This window comes from Orycteropus afer, unplaced genomic scaffold (genome assembly GCF_000298275.1).
Source record: "Orycteropus afer afer isolate SDZICR_OR568_19922 unplaced genomic scaffold, OryAfe1.0 scaffold00235, whole genome shotgun sequence".
In the NCBI taxonomy this organism is placed as follows: domain Eukaryota; kingdom Metazoa; phylum Chordata; class Mammalia; order Tubulidentata; family Orycteropodidae; genus Orycteropus; species Orycteropus afer.
The window spans coordinates 1,692,326-1,708,016 of record NW_006921822.1 but is presented as its reverse complement, the minus strand read 5'-3'; the positions used below and the strand labels follow the sequence as shown (position 1 = coordinate 1,708,016).

Sequence of the window (15,691 nt, the reverse complement as noted above, 5' to 3'; positions counted from 1 at the left end):
AATGTCGGGACTGTGCCTTTTTACTTGTCAACCTTGGGGCTTCTCAGCCTCAGCAGCCAGCAGCTGTCTGAGTGAAGAAAAGCCTCTAGCTCCAGTGGGTCGGGAGCAGGAGGCGGAGCTGGATCCCAAGGGTGAGGGGCTTTTGCCTATCCCCTGGAGCCTGGCACTTTTAACTTGGACTTAAAGCCTCCAAATTGTAAGAATAAACTCCTGTTTGTTAAGGCCATCCCATTATGGTATGATTCCTGTCAGAGTGGCACTAGGTAACCAGAATAAAGGCTTATCATTTTTCTTTGAGGTTACCCTATGATTTATAAATTTATCCCCAAGTTTAGCACAGTTCATTCTATCTTGCAACTCTCTTGACTTCCTCACCATTTAGAAGTTCTGTAACTACACTATTCTTTCCCTCTTTCTGTTTTGTAGTTGTCCTCATTTGCCAATTGATGTGTTTGCTTCCCGGTTTATAATCTTGTGAGCTTATTTTACTTTGGATACTTTCATAACTGGGTTGGTTTCTGGTTTACGTCAGCATGTGTATTAATGGTCAGTTGTTTGGTTCTCTGTTCAAAGGACTCCCTTTAGTATCTCTTGTAAAGTTGGTCTGGTTTTAACAAATTCCCTTAGTTTCTGCTTATCTGAAAATCTTCTAATTTCATCATCATTTGAGGGACAATTTTGCCAGGTATATAATTGTTGGTTGGAAATTTTTCTCTTTCAGGGTTTTATATATACAATCCTGTTTCCTTCTTGCCTGTGTGATTTCTGCTGAGAAATCAGAGCTTACTCTTATTGGTTGCCCTTTGTAGGTAACTTTTAATTTTTCCCATGCTCCTCCCAGGATTCTTTCTTTGTCTTTGGTTTTGGTGAGTTTGATGATGATATGTCTTGGTGATTTTTCTTTTAGGGTCTATCCTGTTTGGGGTTCATTAGCCTTCCTGAATAGAGATATTCTCATCATTCATAATATCAGGGAAGTTCTTGTCCAACAAATCTTAGACAATTTTCTCAGTGGTTTTATATTTTTCTCTTCCTGTTCTGGAATTCCAATTAAACCGAAAAGCCAAAATCACTGCCATTGAATCAGATCCGACTCATAGTGACCTCTTCTTGAGGTTTCTGAGGCTGTATCACTGTAGAAGTAGATTACCCAACCTTCCTTCTGGTGGGTTTGAACTGCCAGCCTTCTGATTACCAGTCAAATACCTTAGGCACTACTGTTACACATAGGTTTATTCCTTTTGATCCTACATGAATCTTAGGCTTTGTTCATTTTGTTTTGATCTTTTTTCTGATTGATCCCTTTACAAAGTAGTATTCAGGTATTTGTCTTCAATCTCATTAATTCTGTCTTCCATTGATTTGATTCTACTCCTTTGCCCTTTCAATGTGTTATTTTTTTCTAAAGATTTAGTATTAATCTTCTGGATTTCTATCTGTAGATTTTGTATCATTTCTAATTTTTCATTTATTTTGTCATTTTGTTCTTGTATTTTCTTTTGAAATTGTTCTAGGGTTTTGTTTGTGTTTTTCTTAATTTTGTCAGTGTTTTCCTTGATCAGTCTCTCAATTCATTGAATGTACCTAAATAAAAGTCTTTTGAATTCCTTTTTAGGGAGTTCCAATGCTGCTTCCTCCTCAGGGATGTGTTCTGGGTCTGCATCCTGCTCCCTTGTTTGTCTTATTTTATCTTACTTCTTTGTGTGGACTGTGATGGCCTGTTGTCTCTGAGACATTGTGGCCTTGTTGTATTTATATTTAATTGGTGATTGTATGTTGGAGTGATTCACCTAAGATTTTTTTTTTTTTTGGATGTATCTGAGTAAGCAGGGTACTGTGCTCCTGTATTCACTAGTTGGCAGCACTTATGCACTCACCACCTGTCTCCTGGTAGGTGTGATAGAGAATGAGAGTGTCTGCACAGGTCTCTTAATTGTGAAGAGCAGTTAAGGGTGAGTCAGGCTCTTATTGGTGGTCTATATTGTTGACCAGTTGGTGCAGAAGGAAGTGGTGGCTTTCACTCAGTAAGCAGAGCTGCAGGAGGTGCGGGTGTGGTTGGTTCATATGGGCACAGTTGCTGTCTCCCACTTTCTAGTCCTCAGTGTCTGGAATGTTCTTGCAGTCCCCGGCAAGTGGCACCTATTGTTAGGTCTCTGGAATCAGAGAGAACACTGTTGCTTTAAATATCCAAAATGGTTGAACTACTTGTAAACATTCAAAATGGCTACACCCTCTAGACAGCCAAAAATCCACAGCTCAGCCCCCCTCCCTCTTTGCTGTTTCCCCTTTTATTCACCAGCCACCAGTGCAGTCCTCCATGCAGCCCCTCGCTAGCAGGGCTGATTTTTAGGTTAATTTGTAGGTTCTAACACCACTTGGCAATATCCAAGCTGTCCATGCAGCTAATAGTCCACAGCTCTGTATGTCTCCTTTTTTGATGTTTTCATGCAGGTTCTTCTATTAGTTAGAGTTTAGTCCACTTTTGTAGCCTTCCTTTCAAAGCTCAGGGCTCCAGGATTATCTTCTGTATCTGTTGTTAATTGGTTCTTCTTTTTTTTTGTTGAACAGGGTCTATGTAGTTTGTCTGCCTGTTCCGGCATCTTACCAGACAGTATACATACACTCTTAGCTTCTTTGCCTCTTTTCTTTTTTCCTATATGTGCTAGGAATATCATTTGTGCATTGTTGGGATTATAGTATACTCATTCCTCACTTATTGACATGGTTGGGCTCCAAAGGCCACGTAATTATATAAAAATTGATGTTACAGAGAAATGGCAGATAATCATGTTAGATCACAAAATGGAAGATGACTGTATCATTCCAAAACTGTCAAATTACATCATTCCCTAACTGTCAAATTACATCATTACAGAATTGCCAAACCACTGAGAATCATGGCCCAGCTAAGTTGACACATAACCTTAACCATCACAGCAAGCATTAGTCTTGCCTTACATTCATTACTGCCAGACATACATTGTTAATGTGCAAAATAGTTGGTTAAGAGATTTTTTTTTTACTGTTTTTGTAAATGCAAAATGTGGGATAATGAGATAGTCAATAAGTGGGGTAGGTGTATTCACTTTCTATTTTGTAACCATGATCCCATTTGTATAAAACTTAGTCCTACACTCAATGGGTTCACTTTTCATTCTAAAACATTTACTCTGTTTTATATTACTTGAATGAAAATTTCGTTGGATATAAAGTTTTTTGGACCACAATTCTTTCCTTGAGGATTTTGAGTGTTGTCTTCTAGTGGCTTCTTTCCTTTTTAAAATGGCAACATATTTTTCTGATGACTTCATTTGCTATTTGTGTTTTCTTTTTTCTTTCTTCCTCTTACAGTATCTTTATATAGATCCTGCATCGGTTCCTTTTTTTTTTATTATTATTATTTCTTACCATGTAACAAAGTGACCCTTCCTGGCCCTGGTGTTTGTAGGAGGTTAATTGGCAGAGAGACTAGAATCTTGTTCTAGGCTAGCAGCACTACAACATGGTTCACAGTGATGTCCCTTATAACATAAACTCAGTTGTGGGATTGAGTTCCATTAGCCTTAATTTCTCTGAAATTTGTAGCTGCAGATTTGTTCATAATGATTTTTTTTTTTTTGCTTTCCACTCTACCTCACTAACTTCCATCTAATGTCTTTCTGGGTTATTACTTATTCAGTCCTTCCTCTTCTGATGTTTCTAGGTTCTGTTCAGTTCTAGGAATGCTTTCACTGATAGTCCATGTACCCTGGTCCCATTCTATCAAAGAAATGCTTTTGTTTGTTTGTTTCCTTTCAGGGCATGTCACTAACTTTGAAGAACTCTGCTGTACCAGCTTTATAGCCACAGAAGATCTCTTGATATCTTCCTACATTTCTGTTTGGCCTTGACTAGCTTTGGCACTCTCACTTCATATGTTATGAGTAGGGGTTGGAGATCCCTCTTAGCTTCATCAAAGATGCAGTTACATTTCTTTTTCTCATTCTTTTGGTTTGATATTTTCTGAGAGGAGAAAAGAGCAGTATGGTCTCTTGATTAAAATTTATACTGTTATGCATTTTATTTATGTGTTTTTCTTATTCTAAGGTCGATCTTAGGTTGTGAAAAATTGCTAATAATTTGATCTTGTAAAAATGATTTTTCTTTCTTTCTTTTCTTAATAAAAGCAACTGAGGCATGAAAACCTGGTGAATCTGTTGGAAGTGTGTAAGAAAAGAAAACGATGGTATCTAGTCTTTGAATTTGTTGACCACACAATTCTTGATGACTTGGAACTGTTTCCAAATGGACTAGACTACCAAATAGTTAAAAAATATTTGTTTCAAATTATTAATGGAATCGGATTTTGTCACAGTCATAATGTAAGTATTTGTTTTAAATAATTATTTTTCCAGTCATTGACTTACAGATACCAGTCAATTTGTTTAATGAGACACTTATTTAAACTAAAGCTTGAACAGTAAAGCTGTTACTATAATATTGCCAGTGTCCACATGTCAAACATGTATTGCCCCCAATACATTTTATTATGAAAATTTTAAAACATACTGAAAAGTACTGCTCCCATGAAACGAGCATTCACATACCCACTACCTAGATTCTATACTTGTTAACATTTTGATTTATTTGCTTTTTCAGTATTTATCCATCTTCTTTAATTCATTTATTAATCTCTCATGTATTTGAAAATAAATTGCAGACATCATAGACTTTAACCCTAAATGCTTACACCATGCATATTATTAACTAGAGATTAATGTTTTATAGTGTTTTTTTTTTTTCAGGTAACATTTACTGAGTAAAATATACAACTTTATAATAATTTATTTTATTTTTGTTATTGTTTTTGAGAATGTACACCAATTCAACAGTTTTTCCATGTACAGTTCAGTAGCACTGAGTACATTCTTCAGGTTGTACAACCATTCTCACCCTCCTTTTCTGAATTGTTTCTTCCTCATTAAAATAAACTCACCGCAGCCTAAGGTTTCTATCTAATCTTTCAAATTGCTGTTTTCTCAATTTGATCTGTCTCAAGGCAGACATTCTTTACTAGTTAAGCTAAACTACTGTGGTTTCAAGAAGACATTGGGGGATATTTTTGGTTTAAAGATCATCTCAGGACAAGAAATGCACAAATTTTAAATGATGAGTTTTGACAAATGCATTTACCCAAATGTCCATGTATTTGTTAGGTCAGATCCTCTTGTCTAATTATGCAGTATGAAAGCATGAAAATCTCTGCCTTTACCTCATGGTCTATCAAAATAATTTTACATCATTTGAATTTCAAATAAAAGCACTGCTAGGAAAAATGACACCTATAAAGTAATAACGTGAATGACTTAACACATCAGTTCTGCAAGTTTTACAAAATATTTTTAGAAACATTTTTTGGATGGTTATAAAAGTAATATATGCAAATAGTAGAAAATTTGAAAACTACAGATAATCATGAAAAAGAATAAAAAATCCACATGACTACCACCTGAACATTTGATACATATCTTTTATAGTTTTTTAAAACTATTTACTATTTTATTTTTTCACTCTATTACATAATTTTATTACATACCAAAAACCAAACCCACTGCCAGTGAGTCAGATCTGACTCATAGCAACCCCTCCTTGGGTTTCCAAGGTGGTATCACCACGCAAGTAGATTGCCCAACCTTCCTTCCAAGGAGTGGCTGGTGGGTTTGAATGGCCAGCCTTCAGGTTAGCAGCCAAATGCCTTAGGCACTACGCCACCAGAGCTCCCACAGTATATGTAGATAATATATGGAAAATTGCTTAGTAGAGGTAGATATATAGTTTTTGCTTGGGGAAACACTATCTTGTCTTCCTTTCCAAACATAGCCTCCTGTCAAATGTGGAATGATCCAGGATCATAAAATTGGATATTGACAAATTTAATGTTAAGTTCATATCTGTCTCTTTGGGCCAATCACAGTAACCAACTCAGGATACTGAATGCCAATTTAGTAAGTTAGAAAGATAATTAATACAGGGATAGAATACATGAAGTTCATGTAGACCAGTACATGTAATCTCTGTAATATATGGGTAAGTATAATAATAATGCTGGGTGGGCAGGGAGTCAGACTAATACGAGATGTTAGTGAATCAGATGTTTAATGGCATCAATCTGAGAGGGACAGATGCGTCCTTCTCGTAACAAAGTTGTTATTTTGCCAAGGGCCCTTAATACGTGAAGTTAGGTGGCTGAACTCACCAATATTCATTTCCACACTAGGGTAGACTTGCCTATAGAACCGTATACTGTACTCCTGCCAAAAAACAAAACAAAACAAAATCGTCATCTCTCTCCTTTTTGGAGATTGTTTGAATGAACCCTGCCTGCATTTGCCTATGAGTCCCTCTGTTTCTTCTGTTTTTTGCCTCATGCTTTGATGATTAATCAATCCACATTTAATAACACATTCTGCTTTAGATACATTAAAACATTTAGGCAGTTTAGAGTCAAGTGTTGCTGACGTGGATGCCATTCTGTCTTTTTAAGGCAGAGGATTTTGATATTCATTGGTTCCATCCACAAGCTTCACAGGGCTCATGTATTTCTTTAAGCTGTGTAAAATGTGAATTTTTAAGGAAGAGAACTAATCTTTCTCTAATTTATGATCACTTACCCTAAAGAAGCTCTAGTGTTACTTGACAGTCATACTACTCTTTCCTAGTCCATTTATACTTAAGCTCTTCTAGATTATGGTTTCACCTCTTCCCTCTCCTAAAACCTCTAATACTTCTTCTCCAGTCTTCACTCTTAGCTCCCTGTTAAAGGGCTATAATGATAGCACCTAACTTATATGGATATTGTGAGGATAAAATAAGGTAAAACATGGAAACACTTAGAATAGTGCCTGACACATAGTAAGTACTTAAGTGTTAGCTATCATTACCATTATTAATAAAAAAAATTACCCTAAGGTCTTGTTTTCTGAGTAATTAATGATTTTATTGCACAATGGTTAAGGACTCTGCTACTAACCAAGATGTCAGTGGTTCGAACCCACCAGCAACTTCACAGGAGAAAGGTTTGGCAATCTGCTTCTGTAAAGATTTACAGCCTTGGAAACCCTATAGGGCAATTCTACTCTGTCCTGTATGGTCACTATGAGTTGAAATAGACTAAACAGCAATGAGTTTGGTTTTGGTTCTATTTTTAAAAGTAAGAAGCCTTGGTAATGCAGTGGTTGAAGTGCTTGGCCACTAACCAAGAACATCAGTCATTTGAATGCACCATCTGGTTTGTGGGAGGGAGAAAAGACCTGGCATTCTGCTCCTGTAAAGATTACAGCCTAGGAAACCCTATGAGGCAGTTCTGTCCTGTCATATAGGGTCTCTAGAGTCAGAATTGACTTGACGGCATCCATCAGCAACAACAGTATTCTTAAGCCACTGCCGCTGTCATCGAGTTGATTCCAACTCACAGTGGTCTTTTAGGACAGAGTAGAACTGCCCCATAGAGTTTCCAAGGCTGCAAATCTTTATGGATGCAGACTGCCTCATCTTTCTCCTGTGGAGTGACTGGTGGGTTCAAACCACTGACCTTTTGGTTAACAGCTGAATGAGTTAACCATTACACCATCAAAATAATGATAATGATAATGATAATAATAATAATAATAAAATCAAACTCACTGCTATTGAGTTGATTCTGACTCATAGAGACTCCCCAGTGGGTTTCTGAGGCAGTTAAATCTTTACAGAAGTAGATCACCCTACCAGCCTTTTGGTTAGCAGTCAAATGCCTTAGCCATTGTGCCACCAGAGCATTCCTTAGTATGCCACCAGTAGACAGATAATTTTGGAGTGGGAGGGAATAAACACACACATACACACATATAAACCAAAAAGTAAAACTAAACTCATTGCCATCAAGTTGATTCCAAATCATGGCTACCTGTGTGTTAGAGTAGAACTGAGCTCCATTGGGTTTTCTTGGCTATAATCATTACAGAGCAGATCACCAGGATTTCTCCTGTGGTGCCATTGGTTGAGTTTGAACTGCTAACTTTTCTGCTAGTGGCTGAGCACAAACTATTTGCACAAACCCAGGCACCTAATACACAAATCCATACACAAAAGAACCAAACTTACTGCCATCGAGTCAGATCCAACTCATAGTGACCCCTCTGTGGGTTTCTGAGGTGGTATCTCTATGGAAGGAGCTCTGGTGGCATAGTGCCTAAGGCATTTGACTGCTAACCAGAAGGCTGGTGGTTCAAACCCACCAGCCACTCCTCAGAAGGAAGATTGGGAAATCAATTTCTGTAGTGATACTGCACGAGAAACCCAAGGAGGAGTTGCTATGAGTCGGATCCAACTCAATGGCAGTGAGTTTTTTTTATCTCTGTGGAAGTAGATTGCCTAGTCTTCCTTTTGAGGAGTGGCTGGTGAGTTTGAACTGTAAGCCTTCTGGTTAGCAGTCAAATGTCTTAGGCACTATGCCATCAGAGCTCCCAATCCATACACACAAAGATGAAATCTTCAACTTTAAGAAAATGAAAATATTTGTTTTAAAATGCATTATTCATTTGTATACGTATGTATGCATATATCTATAAGGAGCTCTGGTGGCATAGTGAGTAAGACATTTGGCTGCTAACCACTAGTCGGCAGTTTAAACCCACCAGCTGCTCTGCGTCAGGAAGGTGAGACAATCTACTTCCATAAAGATTTACAGCCTTGGAAACCCAATGAGGGTTGCTATGCATCAGAATCTACTTGATGGCAGTGGATTTGCTTTTTTTTGTTTGCATATATGTGTCTATAGGCAGTTAATGGTAATTAAAAAAAAAATGCATATTAACCCTTTTATGAACCAGGCTTAAAAACAAAACAAAACAAACTTACTGCCATCCAGTTGATTCTTATTCATAGTGACCCCCTTTGGGTTTCCAAGATGGTACATCTTTACAGATGTATATCACCCAGTCTTCCTTCAGTAGAGTGGCTGGTGGGTTTGAACCACTAGCCTTCTGGTTAGCAGTGAAATGCCTTAGACATTACGCCACCAGAGCTCCTTGTGAACCAGGCTTAGAGAACGTATTTTAAAACATATTTAAGGTTGCTGTCAATTTAAGTATGACCCAAATAGTATAGGGCATTATGAGGTATTTTAGACCTGTAAAAAAATCTTTTTTCACTGAAATGACTAAGTATAATCATTTATTTAGGTCATATCTAATATTAAAGACCCGTCACAGGGCCTACTTCTTTAATAAAACTTACCCTGGCATTCCAGTCTGTCTGCAGTGATAGCTTTCAGCAAAAAAAAATTCTACTCATATCATCTTGGTTATGCTTGGGTTCTACAGTTGTTAGCCTAAAGCCATAAAGTATTAAAGTAGGGAGATCATGGATTTCAACTCCCTCATTTGGGGGATGAGACGAGACCCCCAGAAAGGTGAAGTTGCCCATGGCTATACTAAAAACCTAAGACTTGAGGCCAGCTCTCCCAACTCCCAGTTCAGCTCTTTCTGATTTAGCACAGGTGATCTGGGACCTGTGTCCTCACCACTGACGTTTAGAGTTATGGTAGATTGACAGGATGTTGGTGCTCTGAAAGGTTTAAGATAAATATATATATATTTTTTTTAAATTTTCAAAAGAGTTTACTTATATTAGAGAATTAGGCCTAATAATTTGCCTTGCCTAGCTATAGAGTTTTTAACATTATTTCTATCTCAGTGTCAGTTTCTTTCTTTTTCCATAGTCTCTCCTTTGGAAATCTTAACCATTGACTTTGCTTTTCCCTCTACATTTTGAGTTCCCTGATGAATGCTTCCACTTAGGTACTCTACAGTCTATCCCACATGCCATCTGGCTAAAACTGACCTATTAATTTTTTTCTTGAAAACTAACTTTTTCTAGACTTTTTAGTTTTTGGTAATAGAAACATCATTCTTTTAGATTCTCAAGTTTAAATAAAATTGGTATTGTTGTTAGGTGCCTTAGAGTCAATTCCAACTTATAGCAATGCCATGAAACAGAGTAGACCTATCCTGCAGAGATTTCTTGGCTGTAATCTTGATGGAAGCCAGGTGTTTCTTCCGTGAAGCCACTGGGTAGGTTTGAACCTCCATCCTTTTGGTTAGCAGCCGAGTGCTTAACCAGGGTTCCTTTCATATAAAATGCCTGAACTTATTTCCTAAATTCTGTTGATTCTTGGTTTACCATATTTCTAGGCTGCAACCCTTCCTTTCCATTCTTCTGAGACTTACCCTATTTTATGTCTCTATCGCCTTATAGTGGTGTCACTGTTCTTCTCCCCACTTCCAGTTTCTCTCACTGATTTAGCTTATTCATGGCCAACATTTTCTTTAGACACTATATTGATCATGGCACTTGCATGGGTTCTGATGGCTTTAACACAAGCTCAGATTTCCCAGGCTGGCAGGTGAGACTGCCCCTTTTCCCTAGCACACAATTTCTACTAAAAAAGAAAAAAAAAAAAATCCCAAAGACTTCTGATCTATTCTCGTCTTCACTCTTTTAGTCTCCTTGTTACATTCACTTGGATTTCCCTTTTGTTTCTACATTTATCCATTCATACCTAGTATTAAAGCCCATACCTGTCTTAGAGCCCACTCCTTTTATAATAATTTTCCTTGACCACCTCTAGTCTTTAGTGATAGCTTTACTCTCTCAACCTTGAGCTCAGACATTAACCAAATAATTAATTTGGTAATTAATAATATATAGTCTTTCATCTACTATATTCAAGTTTTTAAATAAAATTTCAAGCATGTATTTTTTTGTTGCCCAAGTTAGTCTCAGGCTATTTAAAACTAGGAACAATTTTATGTGTTTCTGTTTGTGTTCTTTATAGGAACAAAAGTAATGCAGATACTAAAAAAATACCCAGCAGACGCTCAAAAAGTAATTGTTCTTGCTTAATTTGATGTGCCAACATATGTCAGACTCTGGTTTTTGTCTTAGATCATACACAGAGATATAAAGCCAGAAAATATATTAGTCTCCCAGTGTGGTGTTGTCAAGTTATGTGATTTTGGATTTGCCCGGACATTGGCAGCTCCTGGGGAGGTTTATACTGATTATGTGGCAACCCGATGGTACAGAGCTCCAGAACTATTGGTTGGTGATGTCAAGTATGGCAAGTAAGAGATTGGTAACTTCCTTTTCTTGATAAAATGTAATATGTTTTTAGTATAACAAATGATCCCTCTTAAATGCTGAAAGGAAGACTTTAGTTGAGGGTACTCTATAAAGTGATTTGTATCATTTTTGGTGTTTCCCGTTTAAACATTCTTGGGAAGCCAATATGGGTAGGTATACTTATTCTAAAGGTGGAAAAACCAAAGTGGTCTGTTTTTTAGTGGGTAGGAAATCTATATACTTATCACTAGTAAAGAGAGACAAATGGATAAGAGATAAATGGAGCAAATAATAAATGAGTAAGAGATAAATGGAGAAAAATCCTTGAGGTTGTCAAGGATTTCATTTTACTTGAATGTACAATCAATGCTCATGGAAGCAGCAGTTGAGAAATTAAATGACATATTGCATTGGGCAAATCTGCTAAAAAAAAACTTTTTTAAAGTGTTAAAAATCAAAGATGTCACTTTGAGGACAAAGGTGGGCCTGACCCAAGCCAATGTATTTTCACTTATGTTATATGTATTCATCTGTTGCAAAAGACCTCTTTGAAGTGCTGGAGAGCAAAGATATCTCCTGAAGACTAAGATGTGCCTAACTGAAGCCATGGTATTTTCAGTCACCTCCTATGCATGTGAGAGCTGGACAGTGAAGAAGGAAGACTGAAGAAGAGTTGATGCTTTTGAGTTGTGTTGGCAAAGAATGTTGAAAGTATCGTGGACTGCTGAAAGAACTAACAAATCTGTCCTGGAAGAAGTGCAGCCAGAATGCTCCTTGGCAAGAATGGCCAGACTTCGTCTCACCTACTTTGGTCATGTTAACAGAATGGACCATTCTCTGGAGAAGGATGTCATGCTTGGTAAAGTGGAGGGTCCATGAAAGAGGGGAAAGCCCTGAACAAGATGGATTGACATGGTGGCTGCAGTGATGGGCTCAGGTGTAGTAGGGACCATGAGGCTGGCACAGGACCAGACAGTGCTGTGTTGTGTTGTACGTAAGGTTGCTTTGAGTTGGAGGTGATTCAATGGCACCAGAAGCTGGACAATGAACAAGGAAAAGTGAAGAAGCATTGATGCTTTAAATTATGGACTGCCAGAAGAATGAACAAATCTATCCTGAGGGAGTACAGCAAGAATCCTCTAGAAGGGAGGATGGCAAGACTGTCTCATGTACTTTGGACATGTTATTAGTAGGGACCAGTCCCTGGAAAAGGACATCATGCTTGGTAAAGTAGAGTTACAGTGAAAAAGAAGAAGACTCTCAATGGGATGGATTATGCAGTGGCTCCAACTATGGTCATACATGGTGAAGATTGGGAAAACGGCACAGGACTAGGCAGTGTTTTGTTTTGTTGTACATAGGGTTGCTGTGAGTGAGAACCAACTTGATGACACCCAACAACAACAAAGAGAGGTTAACATTGGTTCAATAAGTCTGACATTTTTGGAATGAGACAGGGTGAAGTTGGCAAGGGTGGGGATAGAAACATAATTGAGTAAAAAGTAGTTTTTAAAACATAAATTGTTTTAAATAATATTTTAAATAATTTAAATAATTGTTTTTAATAATAGTTTTTTAAAAATTTATGGCCTATATTCATGAATATACACAGGTTTGATAAAGAATATTTCTACATATGTATTTATGTGTGCTGCAAATATATCCACGAATATAGTAGAGCATACAGGGAACAAAGTTATGAAAACTTCTGAGCCATAGCCAAACATCTTGAGGGAATGAGTTGCTGGGCTGGGGGCTCAGAACCATAGGCTTGAGGGCTATCAAAGCCAATTAGCATAACATAGTCCACAAAAACAATGTTTTACATCCTACTTTAGTGAGCAACAACTGGGGTCTTAAAACCTTGTGAGTAGCCATCTAAGAAGCCACTGCTGGTTTCTCCCCATCTGGAGCAAAGAAGAGTAAAGAAAATAAAAGACATATGAAAACAATTTGTCCAAAGGACTAGTGGACCGCGTGAACCCCAGCCTTCATGAACCTGAGACCAGAAGAACTACATGGTACCCCACTACTACTGGCTACCACTCTGAAAGGGAACACGGTCCTGGAAAGAGTGGGAGAGAAATATAGAACAAGTCTCAAAACCATAAAAAAGACCAGGTTTACTGGTCTGTTGGAGACTGGTAGAACCCCCCGAGACTATGGCCGTTATACACCCGATAAGCCTGCAACTGAACTCATTCCTCAGCCAAACAATAGACAGGCCAGAAGGCTGGTGGTTCAAATCCACCAGCCACTCCTCGGAAGAAAGACTGGGCAATCTACTTCTATAGAGATACCGCCTCTCAAACCCAAGGAGGGGTTGCTATGAGTAGGAATCGACTCGACAGCAGTGAGTTTTTTTTAATAAGGTGAACAATAACACCAAGACGGTAGGTAATCCCTAGAACAATTAAACATATGAGAAGAAAAGGTCAACATTTGTCTAGGAATGAAAGTCAGAAGGCAGGAAGGGATAGGAAAGAAGGATGAATAGAAGTGTTAAAATACAGGAAGGAAGTGGGAAGAAAGCTGTTACATTGTGGGGATTATAATTAATGCCATGAATCAAAGTGTGTATGAATTGTGGAATGGAAAACCAATTTGCTTTTAAACTTTTACTGAAATCATACAAAAAGTTAAACAAAACAAGACAAAAAAATCTGTCACCTCTATGTAAGTGAATTCTCCAGAAAGGCTGGTAACTTTTACTGCTTTTGATAGAAATTTTTCTAAAATATTCCTATAATTTCTCTGTTTTTAGGTACACGAAACATTATTTAATAATTTCTTGATTACTGTTTGTTCTGATTTTTTACTATCATGCTGTAATTTTTGTAACATTTTTGAATTGAACAATGCCCTTAGAAATTTCAAAATATGACTCTAGCATGTTCTTCGAGTCTTGTGACTGATTTTTGTGGTAGTTTTCCTGTTTACTCCCTTACATCACCAGTAATCACCTCCTTTTTCTGGTATGCTTTTTTTCTTTTTTAGCATACCATAAGCTAGACTGATCAACCTTGTTAGATTTATGTTTAAACAAAGAATGAATAGGCTCTGAATGAACGCTTAAGAGGTTTATTTCTAGAATGAAATACACACGACAGCTATTTTGGCTCTTCAGATGCCTTTTCCCTCCTGTGTCACATGACTGAAGGTTCTGGAAATTTGACTTATATAAAATTGGGAGTTAGTACTTTAGTTTGTAGTGAGATGCATTTTTTATGGGTAATTTAAGACATACCACTACTATTCTTAATACCAAGAATACCAAATAGTAATGTGCAAAACAGATTTAGTCACAATGATTTTCATTAAGCAAACAAATTGGAATTTTAATGATAACTTTACACCATGTTATTTTTCTTTCAGGGCTGTTGATGTGTGGGCCATTGGTTGTCTGGTAACTGAAATGCTTGTGGGGGAACCCCTGTTTCCTGGAGATTCTGATATTGATCAGCTATATCATATTATGACATGTTTAGGTAAGATTATACACATGTACTTTAAATTTTAAAGGGGTTTCCCTGTGGTTTTGTTGTTTGGTTTTGTATGTGTGTGTTGACTTCAGAAACTGTTGTGATATTAAAGATTGTATATTTTTCAAGTGGAGGCAGGGAGCAAATAGGAAAATTTCAGCAGTATACATATATTTTCTCAGTCTGGCTTTGGTCTGTCTAACACTTGGTCTAAATCATGCTCGCACCTCCCACATTTGCCCCCAAGAGAAAAGAAGAGAGTAGAGATTTTACATTTCTCCACATTTTAACACTGAGTAAATCAGATAATATAAATGATCATTTATTATCTTTCAGTCAACAAGCATTTGGTGTAATATAAGTATTGACCTCATCCTGCCCATCAAGACATAAGATATATACAGACTTCCAAGGTAGTTATTCTTGCCTCAGATTTGACTTTTATTGTTAGTGCTTTGGACAAAATTTCAAAGCTAGATCATCAAAGTCTTCTTACATTTTATCAACTTCATGTTGGGAGATAGAAATACATTTTCATGTTGGAAAATGGGAATAATGGGAAAATATTTGGGAGTAATTTAAGCAAGTATTGTTAACTATTTGATTTTAAGTTTCCAAGTTAGAAATGCAATAATAATGCAATGTTTTCTTACAGTTGAATTATCATATGTATTTTCTGCCCAATTAGTTATTAAAGTGAGGAAAAAGATAAAGTGTTCAAATCTGACCTTAGGTAAAGGTACAAAATCAGTTGACCAAAAATTAAATGGAAATGATTTATCTAGATTAGACTTTGACCATATGGCTTTTAATGTTTTCTTTGTTTTGGTCAGCACTTTGTTTTGTTGTTAGGAATGAAGTACTGGTACTTGTGTTGTCATTTTCCTATGCTCCTCTTACTTTTTCAGTTCTATTTTATAGTGGCATACGAACTTTTCCAAAAGGAGCCCTGGTGGCTCAGTGGGTAAGTGCTTCACTGCTAACTGAAAGGTCTGCAACTTGAACCCACCAGCTGCTCTGTGAGAGAAAGATATAGCAGTCTTCTTCTGTGAAGATTATAGCCTTGG

At 37.2% G+C, this 15,691-nt stretch overlaps 1 protein-coding gene across 1 annotated transcript in view; it reads left to right on the top strand.

Annotated features, from left to right (window-relative positions):
* The window catches only part of CDKL2 (cyclin dependent kinase like 2), an 80,692-nt gene that overhangs the window by 39,293 nt on the left and 25,708 nt on the right, over nucleotides 1–15,691 (top strand). The window contains exons 2-4 of the mRNA XM_007949054.2: nucleotides 4,167–4,361; nucleotides 10,966–11,144; nucleotides 14,518–14,630. Coding sequence (XP_007947245.1) covers nucleotides 4,167–4,361; nucleotides 10,966–11,144; nucleotides 14,518–14,630 — 487 coding nt within the window. The remainder of the gene's footprint in view (nucleotides 1–4,166; nucleotides 4,362–10,965; nucleotides 11,145–14,517; nucleotides 14,631–15,691) is intronic.